General features: G+C 37.5%; 1 protein-coding gene across 2 annotated transcripts in view; it reads left to right on the top strand.

Moving 5' to 3' along the window:
• Window positions 1-17435, top strand: part of SNX9 (sorting nexin 9) — a 61190-nt gene extending 43755 nt beyond the window's left edge. For both annotated transcript variants that reach the window (XM_057364856.1, XM_057364855.1), the window contains exons 11-18: window positions 12-115; window positions 2461-2564; window positions 5254-5331; window positions 10421-10497; window positions 11449-11538; window positions 12969-13083; window positions 14526-14617; window positions 15716-17435. In XM_057364856.1, the coding sequence (XP_057220839.1) occupies window positions 12-115; window positions 2461-2564; window positions 5254-5331; window positions 10421-10497; window positions 11449-11538; window positions 12969-13083; window positions 14526-14617; window positions 15716-15763 (708 nt within the window). In that variant the 3' untranslated portion in view covers window positions 15764-17435. The remainder of the gene's footprint in view (window positions 1-11; window positions 116-2460; window positions 2565-5253; window positions 5332-10420; window positions 10498-11448; window positions 11539-12968; window positions 13084-14525; window positions 14618-15715) is intronic.
• The last annotated feature ends 3476 nt before the right edge of the window (window positions 17436-20911 follow it).

The following is a 20911-nucleotide window of genomic DNA, read 5'->3' as shown; positions in this document are numbered from 1 at the left end:
TTTTTTTAAAGGAGTGGAAAACTGGAAAGCGGAAGGCAGAAAAAGATGAAACTGTAGGAGTCATGATCTTTTCTACAATGGAACCAGAAGCTCCTGACTTGGACATGGTAGAAATGTAAGGTGTTTTCTTTTGGTATGGGCTTTATGCATCTGGTTGTACAATAGATATTGAGATAATCCAAAACTCAGATATTAAGTGTGCTCATATATTCATGGATTTGAAGAGGTATTCATCAAAGCAGAAGTGAAAAATTGTTTAAATATGAGATTTTCATATCAATCTCTCCAAAGCTTGATGTAACTCTGTGGGATGTCTTTTTTACTTCAGTGGTTGACTACTGATCCTAAAAGAGGAATTTATTCAAAACTAGTTGGTGGGATAGAATACTGTCAGATTCTATGGAGTTACATTTTACATTGCTGTGGAAGTGTATTTTGATCTTTAATCCTTCAACAGTTCCAAAATGTGCTAGACTTACCAAGTAGCTTAGGATATCTGTAGATAGACCAATAAGCAAAACAGTGTTTCTGTAAAATAGTTGTATATAATGCACACACAGAGTGATTTGAATATCTGTAATCCTTGCAAAGCTATTAAAAATGACAAGTGACTTAAATTACCAGATTTCATTCTGAAAGTGCAAATGGATATATTTCTCTTATATATGTGTATATTACATATGCATGGGKTTTTTTAAGGTATATTCTGTAGGTGATAGACCTTTGGGTTTCACAGTTAAAGACTGGATTTACTATGCAGCCTTTATTTTACTTCTTTAGGCTTAATAATTTTTCTTTGAAGACTTGTAGTATGCATGACATGTTTTGCTTGCTGTTGTAGAACACAGAAACTTGGATAATGTTTTGTGTRTGTGGATAAACTCGATAAAGTGTTTATATTGGCAAAGCAGTAGTGTATCCACACCTAAAAATATCCCAGACAGGCTTTATGCAAGTGATGCAGTGCATATTGAGAGGATATAACAGCTGTGTGGTAGTGGTTCTGTACCAGCAGGAAAACATGGACATTTTTAGGTCACATCCCCTTCGAACATGAGGATTTCAAACTTAACTACTTTGCTTAAGTGATGTGGGTTATGTATTGTAAAAGCTGAAGGGGTGAAAGAGTGGGAGGATTTTGTCAACAGGGCATTGGAGAAGGAATGTACTACATACAGACCCCTGGCAGAGAACAACCAGCATATGGTCTGCTAAACAGTTTGTGCMCAGCCTGAGGAGAATGCTCACCTGGGAGTGGGGTCCTGGGCTGGGGCTGGCAGCCTGGAGTAGTTCTGGGGCCCTATTTCCAAGCAGTTGCCAGGGTGGCTGTAACTTCTCAGATGTCCACATGTTCTAGTGCCTGGGGGTGCTGTGTGAGTCTTGAAAGCCATTACTTCAATTCCAAAGTGGACAAACTAGATTGTTCAATAGCTCTTAGGTTCTTTAGTGTGAAGATGTTCTTTACAGTCTCCACTGCTCTTTACTGAAACAATTTTGCTAGTATTTTGAGAGTCCTATGTCATCCTGGTTTTGACTGAAGGACTGTAACCTCATGAGTTTTTTTGGTGATCATGCTACCATAAAGTATGAAGTATAGAAAATGAAAGGATGTTTTACTCCTGAAGGGGAGTAAAGCAAGAGCCTCTTGTAAAGCCCATGTGCTGTTTTTGTGCAAATAACTGTATGATTTCCAGTTGAGGAAGGAAGTATTGGTGGGGAAGTGGAAGCCTCTAGGTTATAGGGCCACAACTGGAGCTGCTGTCCTGGCTCTGGAGAGTCACTTGGTGTCCCATTGTTGTGACAGCTGTCTCATGCAGACTTTGGCTGAGAGCATTTATAAGATTTGATGCAGTTTAAATAAATCTCATTGGAAATGATGAAATATACATTTAGTTTTCTTTTGTAGAGTTCACAGATCATTGCTGTGCATGCAGTGCTGTTAAAAACTGATAGCTGCATGAAAACATGCTTACAGAGGAGTACAAAGGCACATACTAATTCTCTTTTGAGCATCACAGATTTTTTTTTCTCTCTATAATGCAATTCAGCACAATGATACTGACAATATAATATGAAATTATGCATATATATTTCCCTAGGAGAGTTACTATATTAATTTTCATTCCCTTATATTAGACTTTTATTGAAGTATCTGATACAGTTATTTTTTCACTGTTGTATTAATTTCACTATTTCTATTACACTGTAATAAGAATGATGGTCCAGTGCCACGTGTCTATGTGTCTAACAGWGGAGGAAAAATAGAATGAATAATGCCTGTATCTAAAGAGGGGAATTCTGAACTTAGTGAAATAGCAGGAATTTCAAGGAATTGAKCTATTGATCTCTCTGATTTTTATGACCTAGTTGACATTGCTGAATRTTTCAGTATTGTGTTTAAAGCTAGAATTATGCCTCTATTAAACTGCTTTTTGTTTTCCCTTTTTCAAAATGCCACAGAGAGCAGAAATGTGATGCAGTGGGTAGGTTCACCAAAGCAATGGATGATGGAGTTAAAGAGCTGCTGACAGTGGGACAGGAGCACTGGAAAAGGTGTACAGGGCGTAAGTGTCCTTCTGAACTTAGCAGTCATTTCTGTGTTGCTTTTGTCTTTTTTTTTTTAATGTGTATGGTTCAAGACACATCTTAAAACTAAAGAAAATCCTAAATTATCATGACAATTGTACAGCATTCTGGCTGCTTTCAGTCTGAGAGCGGAAGTTGTGCAAGTTTTTTTTTGGTATGTTGGATGTGGGGTTTTTTGGTTGGGTTGTTTGGGTTTTTTTTCTTTATCTCATAACAGAAATATCTGGTCCCTGCCCATAGGTTTAAAAATGCTTAAAGTTAAATAATTCTAGTAATGCAGCTAAAGCCCCTGTTAGACCTGTTGTCGTTTTTCGGTCATTTATCTACATTTTAGTGACATGGGCAAAGTAGACCTGTTTATTTGATGAAATTATATTTTCAAATAATTGCATCTTATTAACCCCTTATTTAGGATTCTTGCATGCTAGGAGGAGTGATTTAAAGATGAAATGAGTTTAAGAAAAAAAAGAAAAACCAGCTTGATTCTGACTTAATCTTTAGCCCAATTCTTTTTCTTCCTATCTTGTCTCTTCCTTCCCACAGATATTTAGGGTTGCAGAACTTCACACCAAGTCCCTATGACTCTGCCTGGGCTCTAATTTCCTAGTCCACAGCAGTGTTCAGTGTTTGTGGCCACCACAAGGCAGCTWTTGAAAGGAAGCAGGTACTACAGCTGAGGATCATAATAAGAAACACTTCAGGGCAGGCTGTAGTGTCTGGCAACCAGAGACCTATCACATAAAACTCTTCAAATCTCCCTAATTTTTTTTTATTCTCCTTTTAACTCCCACAAAAAAAACCCAAAACATTGCCCCCAAAATCTGAAGCACATCTCCTGAGTTATGTTTTTGCCTTTTATTAATCTAATACTGCAGTTGAATATTTGGGGCTGACCAGAGAGAATGGGAAGTGTAGAAGCTCCATCTCTCATGGAAGTGATTACATTAGACTTCAATATCTGTAGGATGTTAATTTTAAATTAGTAATGGTTCCCCACTTCAAATAAAAGGGTTTCCTTCTACACATAACTGTCCTGCTGGTCAAAAATAGTCTAACACATGACAGAGCTCTAACATGGTACAGATCTTGCTTCACTAGCAAATTATGCTGAGGGGAAGGTGGAGAGCAGGGGAAGGAATAAGGTTTCTCAGCTGAGACTAGAAAAACAGCATTGCTTTGCAGTTACAGAAGCAATGGTCAAACCAAGGGCTGGCTGTGACTTGTGCTTACAGTGAAAATTCAGGATTTTTTTAACTGCTAAAGTCTGCTTAAACTTACATACTAGTGCTTTAGATACTGAATGACTCTTCTAATACTTACAACTATTAATTAGTTAGAATAGATGCAGCAATACAGCAATAGTTGTGATTGTATCAAAAATACTAGCTTTTAGTTTTCCAGACACTCATACTGAATACAGAAAAAAAAGAGACTGGTAAACTGGAACATGCAAAACTGAAGAATCTTAAGTTTTAAGTTTCCTGGCAGCTCTAGTCTTGACTCTTAATCAGAACTATTTTTGGCACTTTCTGAGCTATAGTAACATGYCTTCCATTCAGTGATACTTAAAATGACTGACAGGGGAAACTTCTTAAATACATGTGAAAAGAAACCAAACATCCTTCACTAAAGTTTCCACTAGGGATTCAGTATCAATGTAATGCCTGATAACAGAACTTTAGTACTCTGAATTGTACTTTTTATGTAAGACATACCAGTTGTCATAAATAGTCTAACTTCTGGAGAAGAGCTTGATCAAAGATTATCAATAAAATTAGGCAGTTGTGGGGGGTTGGGTTTTCGTTTTTATCGTGTTTTATACCACACCAAGGGATTCTTCTGTAAAAAACARGTGGTGTGGGATGCTAGAGCAGTTAAAAACCTTCTGTTTGCCTGGACAATGTACCCTCTGAATACAAATATTTGATAACAAAAACCACATCTACTTAGTTTATTCTACTAGCATAGATAGCATATTAAAAATTGCTTTTGCTTTTCAGATTGCTTTCTAGGCCTCTGGAGTGGTGCTGTTCAAAGTGTTGATAATGAATGCACTCATAAATCACAGCTGATTGATTTAATTGTGATGGAGCAATTTATGCATGCATGTTCAATAAATAGATTATAAAAAACAATTTTATTATTCAGATACTTGCATCATTTTTATCCCTAGATAATCTTGGTTTCTATTGCCTTTAAATATAAAATTCATTATTTGAGGMGAGTTAAGGTGTTATGGGTCTGTTTAATAATCTCCTTTCTTAAAATATTAATGAGACCTATTCTTCATATCACACTGCAGCACTTCCCCCTCTTCCTTTCCCCACGAGGGTGAGGGAAACAAAACTCACTGTATGCATAGGAGGACTGAGCTAGAAATGCAGTGAGATTTATTTTTTTTAAATAGCATTCATACACTGTTTCCCCAACTGTTTGTACCTTTCAAGAATCCAGACTGCAGTTGCTTTATCCAGTTTCAGAACATGTGTAGCAGGGGAGGGGATAAGAATGTGATTGTAAATGTGTCACTAGAGAAAATGTAAAACCTAGTTGTTTTTGGCATCTGCTTCTATCAAGTTTTRGAAATGCTGCAGATTTCTCTCACTTACCCTTGTCGGTATTTTTTTGTTTTGTTTCCTCTTTTCTTCATCCTTTTCCCACTTTCAGCACTACCCAAGGAATACCAGAAGATAGGAAAAGCATTGCAGAGCCTGGCACTTGTCTTCAGCACTAGTGGATATCAAGGTACTTCTATAGCTTAATTTGTACTTTGCTTAAAAAKAGGTATTTTAATTACATCATGCTACTTGTTTTTTTCTGAAGATCTTAATGCTTTGAGCTTTAGATGTCAAAGTGATTCTGGAAAAAAATACTGAAACCTTTCTTCTGTGTATATTATGGGGGTTTTGTATTCTGGTCTGCAGTCTTGTTTTCTCTCACTGTATAATCTTGTGGTGGGTTAGTGGTGGTAGAAAAGTTTAGTTTGATCTCTTAATATATAATCTGGTCACTGACCTGACTGACTAAACATGCCGTAGCATTTTTTATGATATCAAAGGAAAGRAGAGAAAATGTGACCTTGAAAATAACTGTCACAGAACTGTTGTGTGACTTCATGGTACAACAACTCCRCATGAGGATGGAAAACTTACTACAGTGTTTTGTAATCCATTATGTCAGCTGGAGAGTTGGCTGCCTTTTCTTGTCCTTCACCTTTGCTTCTCCTTCACGAGCACTAAGAGAAAGCCTGTCATGTTGGGTATGCAAGTTGTGGGAGGGAAAAGGWGGGTTTCAATCACTCAAAGTTTTTCTAAAATGTAATCTTTAGGCCAAATTTAAAATTCTGCTTTGACACAGTAAGCTGTGTTGATATTTTCCAGACAACTGGAAAATATTTCCTCATATGCAGAGGGAGCCTGTAGAAGAGTCAGTATTCTCTGGGATTATCCTTTTAAAGGTGTTTGAGGTTTTGTATTTTTTTTTTCTTTCTAGGCTGGATAGCAAAATTACTGTGTTCTAAAGACCTAAATACTACAGCATAGAGGCTTCCTGATATCTTTCCATCTTAGAAATTTTAGTTCATCAGTACTTACTCTGACTACTGATTTATCCCTTGGTTTATAATCTTAAAACATTTTTCCCCATAAATTATGTATTAAAATCTTCTGAAATGCAGATTCTCTGCTGCTGGAAGCATTGSAAATAGGCATTGTCCCCATAGTTTGTTCTCATCTGTGTCCTGTTCACAGGACTTCATCACTAAGATGACTGCTTAGTTAGAATTGGAGCAYAGCATATTGTCTAAAAAGTTACTTTTAATGTGAGAACAAAGTAGGGGATTTGCATGATTATGTATTCTTAGCATGGGTTAGAAAACTGTAAATCCTGGCTGGATAAAATCTGTAGCAATAATTTTTGAGAAAGRACTGAAAATTGCTTGAGCTCTAATRCATTCTTTTGCCAGGGTACAGGGAAAACAATATGGCTTAGAGCTAGGATACAAAACTGGAGATCAGCCTTAGAAAGGAAAGCTYTGATTTTATTTCCAGCATCTTTGAAAGGTATGAAAAAATAGATCTCATGATGGTTGGGAAACAAGGCAAGGATGTCTCTGCTGTTTGCCCAGTTATGCCTAGTTGCACCCTAGTAGCTTGTTGAGAAAAATTACCTTGCTACAGATACCTTTGCCTTGATTCTTTAGATGTTGCTTTCTTCAATAACTGGTACCCTTGTATTTTTTCCAGATTAATAATATATGGTATTCTTTGCTTTTTAGTTTGAGTTTCCAGTGCACATGTAGCTTTAAATGGCTTCATCACTACTGCCCTCACTCTCTCCTGCCTATTCATGTATGAATTCATTTCATCATTCCATCAGATACAGGTCCATGGATTAAGCAGACTCTGTGCAAGAGATGTAAGCACCTGGATTTAAACTGATAGGGTGCAGCTTTCCTGATCTCAGTATTTAAGAGGACACATTCCTTCCARTGAAGAAGTAGGAGCTAGGCTGGGTATGATGATGTATGATTTTTCTGGACTATCAGTAAAGAGGAATGGCTCATGCAGCCACACTGAAAGGCACTCAGTTCAGTTTCTATTGGGAGCTGAACCTCTTCATCCTTGATTTTTTGTTTTGGTTGGGTTGTTTTGGTTGGGTTGTTTTTTTGGTTTTTTTTTAATACTAGTGTTCTGAAGTCTAAGCATATCGGTCACTGAGGATTGCAATGACTGATTTGATGACACAAACATTTCTAGCTACTGGTAGCTGACATCTGACATATTGCATATCCTTAGTTAGTTGGTTCATTTGCATAGTTAGGATGGGATGTATCTACTGTCCTTACCACTTTCATCGGTGATGCTTGCTTGCTTTGCAAAGCCTTACATGTAGTGGTATCTACTGCCTTCTCTTCTAATTTTTAGCCTAAAATGTTTAATATTCAGCAGGCAAGATGCCCTTGCTACTCTGACTCACTGTAGCTCTTTTTCTCATGCTACAGAATAGGCCTTATTAATTAGTTGCCAGACCCAATGTGTATTAGGAATCTGTCCCTAGTATTTGCAGAGGCAAAGCCACCTCCAAAATTGTTAAGACACGCTGAAAGGTTCTGGTTTAACTTGGCTGTGGGCCTGTGTACTGTCCAGTTGGTTCTAAGAATGTGCACCTTGCAAGCATGATCCTGGTTGAAAAAGGCCAGGACAGTACCAGAACATGCCTGGAAGTGTCCTGCAGCCTGGCAATGCATTGCCCRTGTTACTGTATCATAGGATACTCTAAGGTTAACACAGCCCTAAATAGCATGGCTTCTCTTTTGCGGGGCCAAATCTGGAGGAGTCTTTCTCCTGTATTAAGAAAATGTCAGTGACTAGTATGCCATTCATACTAGATCATTCATAGTAAGATCTCCTAATCCTACATCACCCCTCAGGAATTCTGTTAGGCAAGTTTCACTATCCTGCCAGCTAGCAATAGGCAAATCCTGCTTTACAAGCTGCTTGTGTGATGAGCATGTCGGTTTGAGGTGTATTTATCAAGAATTTTGCTACAAGTGTTTGCTAYTACTACATCAAGGTTTGTAATTTTTCTTACTGAATTGTATTAAAACATACTTTGAAAGTAAAGAAAACAAAAACAGTTCTTGACCCAAAAAAATCATCTGTCCCAGTSAAGCCTTGGACTGTTAGTTCCCTCAAAATGTATTCCTTCAGAATTATTACCACTGGCATTTACTAAGCTGTTGAACTGCCAAGAGATGCTATATAAAACATCTCCAAAAGACTCCTCATAGTTTTACATCTTCCTTCATCTCCTTATGAGAGTAAGCAGCCTGTAAATTAATGAAAATATCCATTTCATCTCATGGTTGGGTTGAAGTATCTGTGGAATATTACTGCCATTTAAACTGCAACTTTTATAACTACCTTCAGTCAATGCTTTTCGGCCCCTTCTGTTTCTTCTGGGGATATATGTACTGAACACTAGCATAATTTTGTTGTAAATGTTAGCAACATTTGAGGCTTTCTGCTTTTCCATTGATAAAGAGCCCCTGACATCCCAGTGTGTCCTTGCACTGGGATTCAGCTTTCACAGACTGAGTTAGGAAGCCAATTCCCAACTTTGCATTGGCTCAGAAGCTAAAAATGTTGAGATTGAGAGATGATTGGTGTTGGGATGGTTCATCTAGATCCTTTGAAACTCTTTGAAGATATGAAGGTTCCTTGAGTGAGCTCTACACAGAAGGGGAGGATTATGCCGTTCAGCTTAAATATACATACTCTAACACCTTTTTTTGTTCAGATAGGAAAAGTTACCATCTTTTATGGCGTTGGGAAATGAAGAGCAGCATCTAGACCAACCTGGCTTCTGACTCTGAAGCCACACCATGTTTGATCCCAAAATCTAGGATTCAATTGGCTAAGCAGCAGTGACCTCAAGGTTACTTCTGAGCAAAGGAATTATGAAATACTGAAAATACTTAAGCCTACCTGAAATAATGAAATTGATCACCCTCCAATTTTTTTATTGTTTTACAAAGAGGTGAATATACCTTATGTATTCTGTACCTCTTGAGTCTTAAAACAGGAATATGTAAATTTAGTTTTGTTTTATCATAACAGTCCAAATTGGAGAAAAATGGTTATTTGTTTAGCAGTGTTTGTGTTGCTGGACTTATTAGTTCTTGGGTTCAGTCACTTTCCYTCACAGCTTTTTTGAGTTTATGAAACCAGTCTAATGGAAACTAGGAAYGAATTGACAGAACTGAAGCGACATTCAGGCATTACCTTGTTATCTTTAGGACATGCTAAAATGAAGGAATCCTACATAATAAATCTCTAACATAGATTAGACCATATGTTGTAGTAAAACAAGATACTTTAATGTTCAGATTAGATTAATGAAATCTATTGTAATTTTCAATTAAGTCACTGATCGATATCTATGGAATAAAATCAAAAAGTTCATAAAAGACTAACCACTGTCTAATATCAAGACATGTCTGAAAACATAAGAAAAATATTTTTTTCTTATACTGAAGTTTGATATCTGCAAACTATACTTTCCCCTTTCTGCTCTCTACCTCAATTTGTTTTCTGTACTGTTGACTACATGCTTTGGACAAGCTAACATGGATGGAAAGGTGAAGTGGCATGAAACAAATAAGAATGTAAGGCTTGTTTCCATCTTTGTCCCACGTAGCCTGTCCTGTTAGTTAATGCAGTATTATGAGTGCTTGTGGTGTTGTCTAGCTTAGGATTTATGGTGTCTGTAGATTGTAGGGCTCTTTGATCTGTTTCATGGGATGATTAAAGATGGAAACTCACTCTGAAACCAGTGWTTTTTACAGAGCTTGAAAATATTATCTAAGAGCTCCCTAAAGGATCAGRAGTCTTGTTATCAAGGAAAAAAGTTACTTGAGACTCCTTTGAACAGTTATGGTCCGGGACTGTCGGAGAGCTCAGGGCCAGTAGCACATCACCTTTGTTAGTCTATCTTTTGTCACCCTCCTCATTCTTCCTTTGTTTCCATCCTGGTAGACTTCCTGTTGCCCCATAGAGGGGAACATCTGCATATTTAAACTGCATAAAATTATGAAATGTGGAAGTAAATAGTGCTTGTGCCGTGGTAGAACATTAATTTTCGACAAGCTCTTCAGGTTTTCTCCTTGTTTTGTTTTTTTGGTTTTTTTTTAAATTCTTTATTACTGCTTTTTATAAAAGGATGGCTAGGCATTTATTATTGTAAATAGGCTATTTTATTAATTTGCCTTTAATCAAGTCAAGTTTTTTGTTGCAATTGTCTTACTGTAATTTGTACTGTTGTTTACTTTTAGGAGAATCTGATCTCAATGGAGCAATAACAGAAGCAGGAAAAACTTATGAAGAAATTGCCAGTCTTGTAGCAGATCAGGTAGGAGTATTACAAATGTATTGGCATGGTGTGTACTAATATATCACCTATTTGGATTACTTTTGACTTTTCTTTTTTGCTCTTGTATTAAAACATAGCTGCTAGTGCTGTAGAGCAGTGAAATGAAATTGCTATTAACACTTTTAAATTCACTTTCATCTTCTTTTCTACTCTGTGTCAGCTCRGGGGATGTGATGAGAGGATATTTCTGTGGGTCAGAAAACCCACATTCTGGTTTAAAAAATACTAAAATTATCATTTCCTATTCAAATATGTTTACATTCTGATGTCTGTSAGCTGTCTTCATTACTGACACAAAAGAATGGTATTTAATCAAGGATAGAGTTTCTGCCTTCCCTCTGCAGTCCCCAAATGTCTACAGGATCCAGATTTTGCTGTTGCTCCATGTTGGCGAAATACCTGTGTATTGAACCTGTTCCATTGCCTTGACATGCAGTTGCCTGCTTCAGTAAAAATCAGGCTTAAATAAAATTTGATTGGTATTCAAGTCATAAATTGATGTTTAGTATGTTACCCTTTAAGTCTCCAAAATGCAGATCCTCTTTATCTCAAGGCTGAGTCTGAAAGTTCTTAAAACACCTTTCCAAGTTGACAATTAAGGTGATGCACCTGTGTGTGTATGTATTTGWAATGAGAGACTATACTGGTAACTTTTCTTGGGTAAAACTTAGGGGAGTTAAACCTCTCACTACATGAGCTGGTGTTGAGTAAAACAAAGAACAGAAGCATCTGCTCAATGATGCTTTGTGCCTTACTTAAAAAGGCTTGTATTTAAAATAAATTCCTTTTTATATATGACAAACTTGCATAAACAATCAATATGYTAGTTTGGGTTTTTGCCCCTTCACCCTTTTTTGGCATCATAGTTTCTTTCCTGTGATGTYAATATGCCACCGATACTTTTACTAATGCTTATATTTTGTTTATTAGCCAAAGAAAGATCTTCACTTTTTGATGGAAACAAATCATGAATATAARGGATTTCTTGGTTGCTTCCCTGACATCATAGCAGCTCATAAGGTATGTGAAGAGCCTTTCCTTTTAAGGGCTGGGCAGTAAGGACAGCAGCAAAAGTGATGCTATGGTACCCTGCATTTGTGCAGCAGCCTGGCCCCGCYTCTGGAAACACTGAAAGTTTCTGTGAAACTGGTGTGCTCATTTTTAAAATAAGAAGTACTTAGAGGGGAGGAAAGCTAGAATTTCTCTCAGAATTTGAGAATATTGTGACTTTCTGCTCTAGTAGAGAAGTAGAAGGTTCATGATTTTCTTCAGGCTGACTTCATGTCCCAGTGGGTGAATAGCAGTAGTGCAAATTTGTAATACTTGAGCCTTATATGGCAGTTGAGAATAAAACCATATGGATATTGTAGGAAAATCTGTGCATACTTACATGGCTGACTTGCTGATACATGATAAATAATCATGCACTGCCTAGAAGTTTCTAAGGTCCTTTAGTATCAAAAGTAGAGACTAGAGCTAAACTCTAACATTTCTGTGAGGAAGAAAAAACTAACAAACAAAGCACCAGCAACAAAAACTAGGCACTTTTTTCTCTGCAAAAGCCGTGGTGTCTAGTTTTGGATATTCTGCCTTTTTTTTGTTCATAGAGTTTTTCTTATGGTCATGTATCTGCTGTAATGTATTTTTGAAAACCAAATATTGTGAAGTAGTAAAATGAGTGCACAAATATGTGGGTTTGGGGTTTTTTTATCACTTAAAGTGTTAAATGTATAGAGCAAGAACRTAAGAACCTTGTTCTGAGAGCAACAAAGATAAAAGCTTATCGGATTTGTGTATTCTTTCTTCAGGACATTTAAAGTCCCTCATCCCACTGAATYACAGGGTGAAAATACCATAAAAGGAGAAGAAATTATTTTAAAACTGGAAACATAAGCCTACTGCCAAGAGACATGTAAACAGATTCTCTTGAATGTTGTTGGGCACAAATACATTGTGTAGGGGAAGCACATATTTTAATGCTTGTTATTTATGTGACATGARGATTTTCCTGAATCAGTGGCTATGCATTGCAAAGTTGTAGTCTCTTGGAAAACAGTTTATGTTGCCTCACCTTGTACACTGTGCAAATAAGGTTCTACAGGTATTTGGTAGCTTGAGGCTTTTGGATGTCAGGTACGTTGGTCAGCTGTATTTTGAAACTTGGTCCTTTTGWTTTTGTATATATCCTTGTGTATTACTGCTTTTACTAAACTCAGTTTGCTGGGGACTCTGATCACACCAGTGCTTTAAGTCACTTTTTGCAAGGACTCTTCAAAGCAATAAAACAAAATAACAAACTTTGGATGAAAATGTGAGAAGGCTGAATTGATCATTTTGTGTATATATGTGTGTTGAGTGCAAATTCTAATTGTGGCTAATGGCATTTTTGATTGTTATGAAGACCTCTAACTTGAAAACGCTTTTAATCTTTCTTTATTTGGTTTCTACAGGGAGCAATAGAAAGAGTGAAGGAAAGTGATAAATTAGTTGCAACCAGTAAAATAACGCCACAAGACAAACAGAACATGGCAAAACGTGTGAGCACCATGGCTTATGCACTACAAGGTAAACCAAATTTTGAGCTAAATGACAATGTTGTAGACCTCTGAAGGATTTTGTTAAGTAGCATGTTTAGAAAGAAAATGTTTTACTACCAGGAATAAAAGCTGGGCATGGGTTGTTTTGGGGGGCTTTTTTGTGACCTGCTTGGATTTTTCTAAATTGCAGTTATTTGGTCTTCCTCTTTTTCTTTTTAATCTCACTTGCTATTGCAAAAGACACATGTTTTGAAAATGCAATTAAAAAACCCCAGAACAACTACGCTAGGCTAATTCTTTGATTTGGAAGTGATAGTGTCTCAAATTAAAAGTATGGACCCTGGTGCAAGAAGCAGGTCATTATGTGCACAAGTGGTCTTCTGACTTTTGGTTTAGTCAGACATAATCCATCTCCCAGCTGAGATTCATGTTCTTATGGATAAGATCTTTATCTCCTGGATAATCTTTGAATGAACTTTTTCCTCTTTAGGTTAGAGGTGTTGTAAATATAAGCTGCAGCCCACCACATTAGAAAAACTGGGGAAGTGTGGAGTCAGGGCTCAGTCCTGCAGGGTATCAAGCCATTTAGTGCATCCTGTTACTGACTTCAATGAGATTACTCATTGCTGAGGGGGTTGCATCTTTTTWAAATGATTTAAAGCCAAGAATACTCAGTATTTTATGTGACGAAGTCAGAGCAGCACACAAAATTGATTTTAAAAACAACCAAGAAAACTCCCCACCCCTTTCTTCTTAGTCACAGTGACGCAAGAGGATTGTGCTGTATGTGTGGTAATTGTGGAAGAGACCTCTAGGATGACATTTACTACTTAATGTAGAATATTTCTTCTCCCTCCACTGATACCTCAAAATATATTTAATGTTTTCTTTTGCCTAAAGGCTGTTATCTGATAAGAGATGTAGAAAGAGGTATAAGGTTTTATGGATTCAGTAAAGCTGTTTCTCAGGTGTCTATTGAAACAGCCTCAGTCAAGAATGGGTCAGACACTACTGGTTCTATCGTTTTTTGTTGGTTCTGGGTTTTTTTTTTTTTGAGCTAAGTGTTTACAGCTGTGGCTTACAACTTGATATCCACGCTCTTGAAAATCTGATTGTCCTAGCCAAAATCTGTCGGAAACCCTTCAGGAAGGAACAGTTACCTCAGTAGAAGAAAATCCTGCTTGATTTTTTATCGAATTTTTGTACACCTGAGTATTGTAATACAAGAACCTGGGTTTGTCCAGGAAGTTTCTAGATTGGTGTGTAATTGACACCCTACCGACCTGACAAACAGTTCCATCATAACTTGAGTGCTGCAGGCAGAACAGGTTATAGAAGCATGAGAACAGTAACTGTGCTGGCAGAGCTGGACACTGAGCTTTTTGAAGAGTAACTAACTTGAACTGAGTGAAACTGTTCCTAATTATAAATGCTGCTGTCAAATAATTTGTCTCCTGGGTCTAATTGCAGCTGAGATGAATCACTTCCACAGTAACCGGATCTATGACTACAACAGCGTCATTCGTCTCTATCTGGAGCAGCAGGCACAGTTCTATGAAACGGTAAGGGACAGAGTTTCAGCACTGTTTGCTAGGCACTTACTGTGCTGCTACTTTTATAGRAAATAGAGGACTTAATCTATGCTCCCACAGAGCAGACATTTGAAGAATTGTACAAAAACTGCAAAAGGAATTGTCAAAAAAATGAAAACACAAAAAATGAGTTCAAATAATATTTTCCTATAGATRCCATCCTATTTACATGATTGTTACAATAAACCTAGTAGAATTAGGTTAGACAGGAAGGTTTTAGGTGACATTAAATATGTTAACTCTGARCACTTTCCCTACCACCGTAGTTCTGATTTTACAGTGTTCTCATGCAATGTGTTCCTTGTGATTTTTTAATTAACCAAGAACGAGTTTTCTAATGTGGTATACAGGTAAAGCATTTAAGTTTGAATGTGCTGGAAGCTGACTTCTATCACTGAAAGTAGTGACTCATWAGTAACTGGTGGCCTTTCATAACTGTAAAATTTGCTAGTGGAGCTTCAGAGGAAACTTTAGTGGGTGACAACTTTAGGTCCCCCATCAGGTCAYTTTGCTTACTTTCCTTGACACATCTTGTGGGGTTAGGCGTAGGTTTCCACTTACATTCTTCCAGCCTCCTGTCCAGTCTATTTCAGTCATTCTGGTTGCAGCCTCTCCAGTTTCCTTGTACCAATCCTCTTTCCCCCGGTACATGTTCACATGTKGGGTCATGGTTACCATGAGAACTGCAGGGAGTGCACAGGAGCTCTGTTCTGATGTTTCAGCCTTGTTTCGGCAGGGAAGTGAGTTTCCTGGAAAATGTGGCTTTGTTCCTGTAGCTCTCTGGTGTAGTGCAGTGCAAGATAAACAAATAGGCAGAATAACAGCCCTGCCTACAGTGCTTTCTCCAGSACAACTGGAGCAGTGAAAGTACCAAATTAACCAGATAGAAAGTGTATATATGAGAAGTTTTTGTAATGGAGTGTTTTGAGAGTCTTGCATAYACAAAACCTGCAGTAAAGCCTGCAGTTTTCATCACATGAGGCAACACCTAATTTCTTAGSCTGCAATCATATTTCTGCACAGTTTAAAGTGACTACATATTAAATATTTTCTGTTTCTTTGTTTCAGATTGCACAGAAGCTGAGGCAGGCACTCAGCCGCTTTCCTGTGATGTAGAGAATAAGGAGTATTCAACAATAAAGAACAACTCCAAAGTGCTTTTCTGATGTGGGGGCAATGCTAAAAAAAACTTGTTAGTTTGCAAAAAAAACCCAAATAACCCAGAAAACCCCAAACCAACAAGAATCAGTTGTAAAAAAAAAGGATTATTTAAAATTTTACTTTATCAGCCTAAATCACATGATAAGGCTCTCCTACCTTGAAAGCTCTCCCATTTGTATTATTATTTAAATAAAAACAGCTAAGTAATGCTGTCAGTTATAGCAGTCTAAATTACCAAACTGATATGTTGCCATGGACTTCATGAAGACTGGTCCATCAGAYGGTCTTGCAAAAACTCTTCATCAACATCAGAGCTAAACATCTGTAGCTTTTTTTTTCACGTGGGAAAGCAGAAAAACTTGAGAAAAATACTTAATACTTATTGTACTCAATTGAGCTTTCCAGCAAATTCAGCAACCAGGAGGCATTATATTCATATATGTTTCTGGCACATGTTCATGATAATCTCCTGAAYGAACGCTTTGTTCTTAAGTTTTGCTTCCCATATGCAGCCATGGCATCCTGCTCCCAGTATGACTTCTGGTAAATAGAAATCATTCTTCCCCCTCTTCTTTTTCCTTCTAACTAAATCTTGTACTTGTGGCGCACCACCTCAAAGCTTATGTCAGGTTCACTTTTTCACTATGCACTGTGCCAGAAGACAAAGTACAAACAAGGAACGAGCCATTCAGGAAAGTGTGAAAAACCGTTCTCCATACCAGCACTTTGACACCCCCAAAGTTTTGCCATAAGGCACTGTTGTTTCTCAGTGCTCCACAAGGCCAGCTTCCCCTCAGACTGTTTGAAGTGTCTCAGCGGAGGAGACACTGCCACATCTAACGCCAACTAGCAGAAGTCCCCAGATTCCAACTAAGCTCAGGTCTTCGTRTAGTAGTATGGTGTGCTATTGGTTCAGGTTAACTTTTTGTTGCCTTCTAATGCAAACTAAAAGGTGACAAAAGTACTGAATAACATCATCAGTTATCACACAAACTCTGTTCTTTGATCATCATCTTTTATCAAGTGACTCAATGTTCTCTTCCATACTACTGAAATACCATTTGAGGCCTTGGCTTTTCACAGAATCAAACCAAAAAAGCCACCACCAACTGTGTTCACAATGGGCACCAACTACAGTAATTAATTTCTTGCCACAGGCAAGCAGGAAAGCCAAAATGCAGTTTTTGCTAWAATGTGCCTAGAAAATAAATATTTTAGTTTAAAAGAACCAACTAAAAAAGGCATTTTACCAATAAGCCATTCTAAGTGACGGGTACACTCTGCCGGTTCAATAGTTGCCTTACTCTGTTTTGCATTGGTGTTACTTTTCTGTGYTAGAAGGAAAATATGGGTCTGCCTGAATARCCTGAAACCAAACCAAACCAAACAARACTAAGCCTAAGTCTAGATGCTTCTCAGTGTCACGAGTTTTGTTCACCTTTTATAAACCTTGTMTTTTTCTCCTCCCAATTTTAGTTGTTTGCTTCCAAAATTCCATAGCACAGTGTTGTTTGATACAGCCATTTAAATATGTACAAATTGTAAAGAATGTGTATAAATGTTTTACACCAAATGTAAGATCTGCTTGCATGTAGAAGCAGCTTATATAATAAATTGTTACAATGTGTACAGTAAATTCTGAAATCACTTTTTCAAGCCAGCATTTTTTTAGCATTTGTATATTCACTTTTTGGTAATGAAATCTCTTTGTAACTGACTCTTCATTTGGAAGGGGAAGGGGGTTCTTTTTACCAATCTTTAAATAGCTCCATATGCACTAAAGTTGAAGGTTCTTTATCTTGAATAGATTGTTTTGGAATCTTGAGTGAATGGAAAACTGCATTCCTAGTGCAGGGAACCTATGAYAGTAGCAACTGTGTCAGATGCAACATTTTGGCAAAAAAGAAAAAAAAGAACAACTGTTTAAAGACTTCTAGTAAAATGAAATTAAACTGATAATAAATATTTATGTATACCCACCAGACTATTTATCTTTTTCTTTGAAATCAGCATATTGGTTTTTAACAGGGTGAGCACAGCATGAGGTGAATCCTCCCCTATAGCTTTTCACCAGCTTACACACAGGCTAGCTGAGGAATAAGAAAGCATCCATGTGTCTTCCATAAAGCAGCCATCCCTACTGGATGGTATAATAGTGCTAGTGACTGCAAACCAGCAAAGGCCACGCATATGTTGTAGGCTTTCTTTATTCAGGTCAGTCCAGCTCGTGGCTGATGGAACCCTCCTGACTGCAAATAAGTAGTACAGCAAAGTGCTACTGTGTATTCCTGGCTTTGTGTCAGCGTGGTGTTGACCCAGAAAAGGAATTYGATTGTCTTTGATACTTATTTTTTAAATTAGACATGAATAGTGGCATAGTTAAGTTGTGTGGGTTGGGAGCAACAGAAAATGTGCACACTGAAGATGTAGTTATAGAAGAGAAATAGCAAGTTAGCGTAAGCCWTGAGCATTGCTCTCCTGTGTTTTGTTTGTCATAGCTGAATAATTAGTGTCTGCAGCATCAACAAGCCTTACTACTGTCTCTTGGCTTATGCTTTGCTTCCAGGATGAGCCAAACACTGGTATTAGCCCAGTGACTTCATAAAAGACATCAACTGCCCAGYCTGTTGGGTTTAACTTTATACTTTGTTTATTCCATTACTGCAAMTATATCCATTWAAAAAAAAAAWAAAATTGTAGCTGTACAGAGAGGAATGCTACCTGCATTTCATCTTTGCAGTTAACCAGCATGGGATTAGACTGCAGCAGCAGACTTCCTTGTATGTTAKGGTTTTGGAGGAGTACTGTCAACTGCAGTTAGTTAAGTCAGTCTTAACTTTGCATGAGTACTGAAATTTTTACACTACTGAGCAATTCCTGTTTTCTGTGACAAGGTAATTGAGAAAGTACTACCATAACATACACTTGATTCTGTAAATCCTAATTAAATAATACATCCATTTTACCGCTACCAAAATCAGTCTAGTTCAGTCTCCGGGAAGAATAATTCAGACTAACAGCCTTGTAAAGAAAACTCTCACAAAGAAAGAGATTCATCTCTTGTGCTGTGGCTTAGTTTGACATACACCAGACACTGCCAGTCTGGATTGGCCAGAATTACTCCCTCCATAGCCTCAGGGCATGCAGCAAGGAAAGCATTTGCTAGGCAAGTGTCCTGYTCCTGCTGCTTCTGCCTTATGTAGTGCTTCCCTCTAAGACATGCGAGCGTGCACCAGGCAGAGGCCTGTTAGGGGGAGGTCTTYGGTCAGTTGTTTTTTTCCACATACTTGCCATATTTTTCTATAACTCTTCTGACAAAATTAATGGTAATACTGGTGTAATAAACAATTACCCAACAGGAGAGATAACCACTTGAGCAGAAAAAAAAATCTTTCCTGTCTAAAGAACTCCTAACTAAAACAACCTTATAGAATTAGAAATATATTGACTGGCTGGTGACCAATCCACCCATTCTGTCGTGTGGCAGTATCAGTTACACCCAGGCTGTTTTAAAGAACATCTGAGTCACAAACTTGGATTAGCTCTTTTCTCCCTTTTTTTTTTTTTTCCTCCCATGGCTCTTTGCACATGTGTTGTGACTCTGGGATCTTTGCAGTATCTTTGGGATACTGAATAAACTGGCTCAATTTCCTTGTTTTATAAAGTTTATAAATGTGTTTGCCTGTTTTTAATCTTCTGGGCCTTTTAACCTTGCCTAATTGGCCAGATTTTCTTAAACTATCCTAATTTTTTTGTCTTCCTTCAGATTCCAGCTAGTATACTTACTGCCTTCCTGCTGAACCTTCTGAATTCTAGGTTCTTCTCATCTACAGGATTAAAACCTGCTTCACAATAGAATGTATTTGTTTCTTTGAACTAGTCCAGTCAATCTGAAGCCAGCTTTCTCATTTTTATTAAATATTGTTCTTCCCTTATTCTAATCTGTGGCTGTATTCTGTTAAAAAACTTTTTTGTATGTCACATTTTTCTGTCAGGGCTGAAGCAAAACTGCATGTAATCCTTCTTATTTTCTGTAGACTTTTTCTAGCCTTAGTTTTCCTTTTATACCTACCATCTTAAACAACTATTCATTTTTTAAATATATTTGCTAATAAACTTACCATAGCACACATTTTTCATTTCAAGGTCACTCTTAATTCATAYTGCCTTCTGTTGCAATTAAATCTCAGTAGACCTAAATCTAAAATTGTTACTCTTCAATGGTTTTTAGTCTTGTGAAATGTCATTYTCAAAAAACCCAAATATATGATGAACTGTTTTCCTAAAAATATGTTATTTTAAAGATGTAATTAAGTAASTAGCTCCAAGAGGTTTGTTAGAGATTATCTTAGCAGAATAACAAACAGTAGGATTTTAAAAATAACATATAGAAAGATTGTGGGGACTTTTTAAAAAACAGTATTAAGTGGTTYGGTTTCTTTTAAATGGTTTCTTAGTTATTTGACCTTAGTTATTAACCTGTCCCCAAAAGCACTCACTAGGAGCAAAGAATAGGGGACAAGTGATCCAAGTGTACGCTTTTATGTAGGGATGTGCAGCTTAGAAGAGGTTTCTTAGGGCAGCGCAAGAGCATTCCCAGAAGAGTTTGGAAAGGCAGGAAATGGTAAGAGAAGAAGGGTCTCATTTAGGGCTTTGAGCTCCTTTTCAAGAACTTTTTTCCGGAGAAATTTGCCCAAAGATTAGAAGCAATGARAGAAGGGGCAGCAGTTAATTTTGTTTAGCTGTTGAGTTCCTGCCAGGAATAGCTACATTTTAGAGCCCTTATGCAGTTTCAATCATAACATAACTCCTGGGAAAATACCTCAGTGCTGGACCATCTCAAAAGGGTGAACTTAAGGTCGGTGAAAGGTTGGTCCTGATGCTCCAGCATTGTGGGGTCAGTCATTGATGGGGCACTGGCAGAAGGGCTGTATGTGTGAATTTGACCCCAAAGTTAGGGGAGGAGGAGCACTGCACATTATCTATGACAGCAGATCATGTGCCCTGGGACTGAAACAGATAAATGGGGTGGGCCAGGCCAAGGGAGCATACTGCTGTCTGATGGYTCAGCATTTTGCTTTTCTTCAGACTTATTGCCCACAA

The sequence above is a fragment of the Malurus melanocephalus genome, unplaced genomic scaffold, assembly GCF_030028575.1.
Source record: "Malurus melanocephalus ecotype Western Australia unplaced genomic scaffold, MMel_1.1 scaffold_43, whole genome shotgun sequence".
Classification (NCBI taxonomy): domain Eukaryota; kingdom Metazoa; phylum Chordata; class Aves; order Passeriformes; family Maluridae; genus Malurus; species Malurus melanocephalus.
This window is presented reverse-complemented; position numbering and strand designations above follow the sequence as displayed.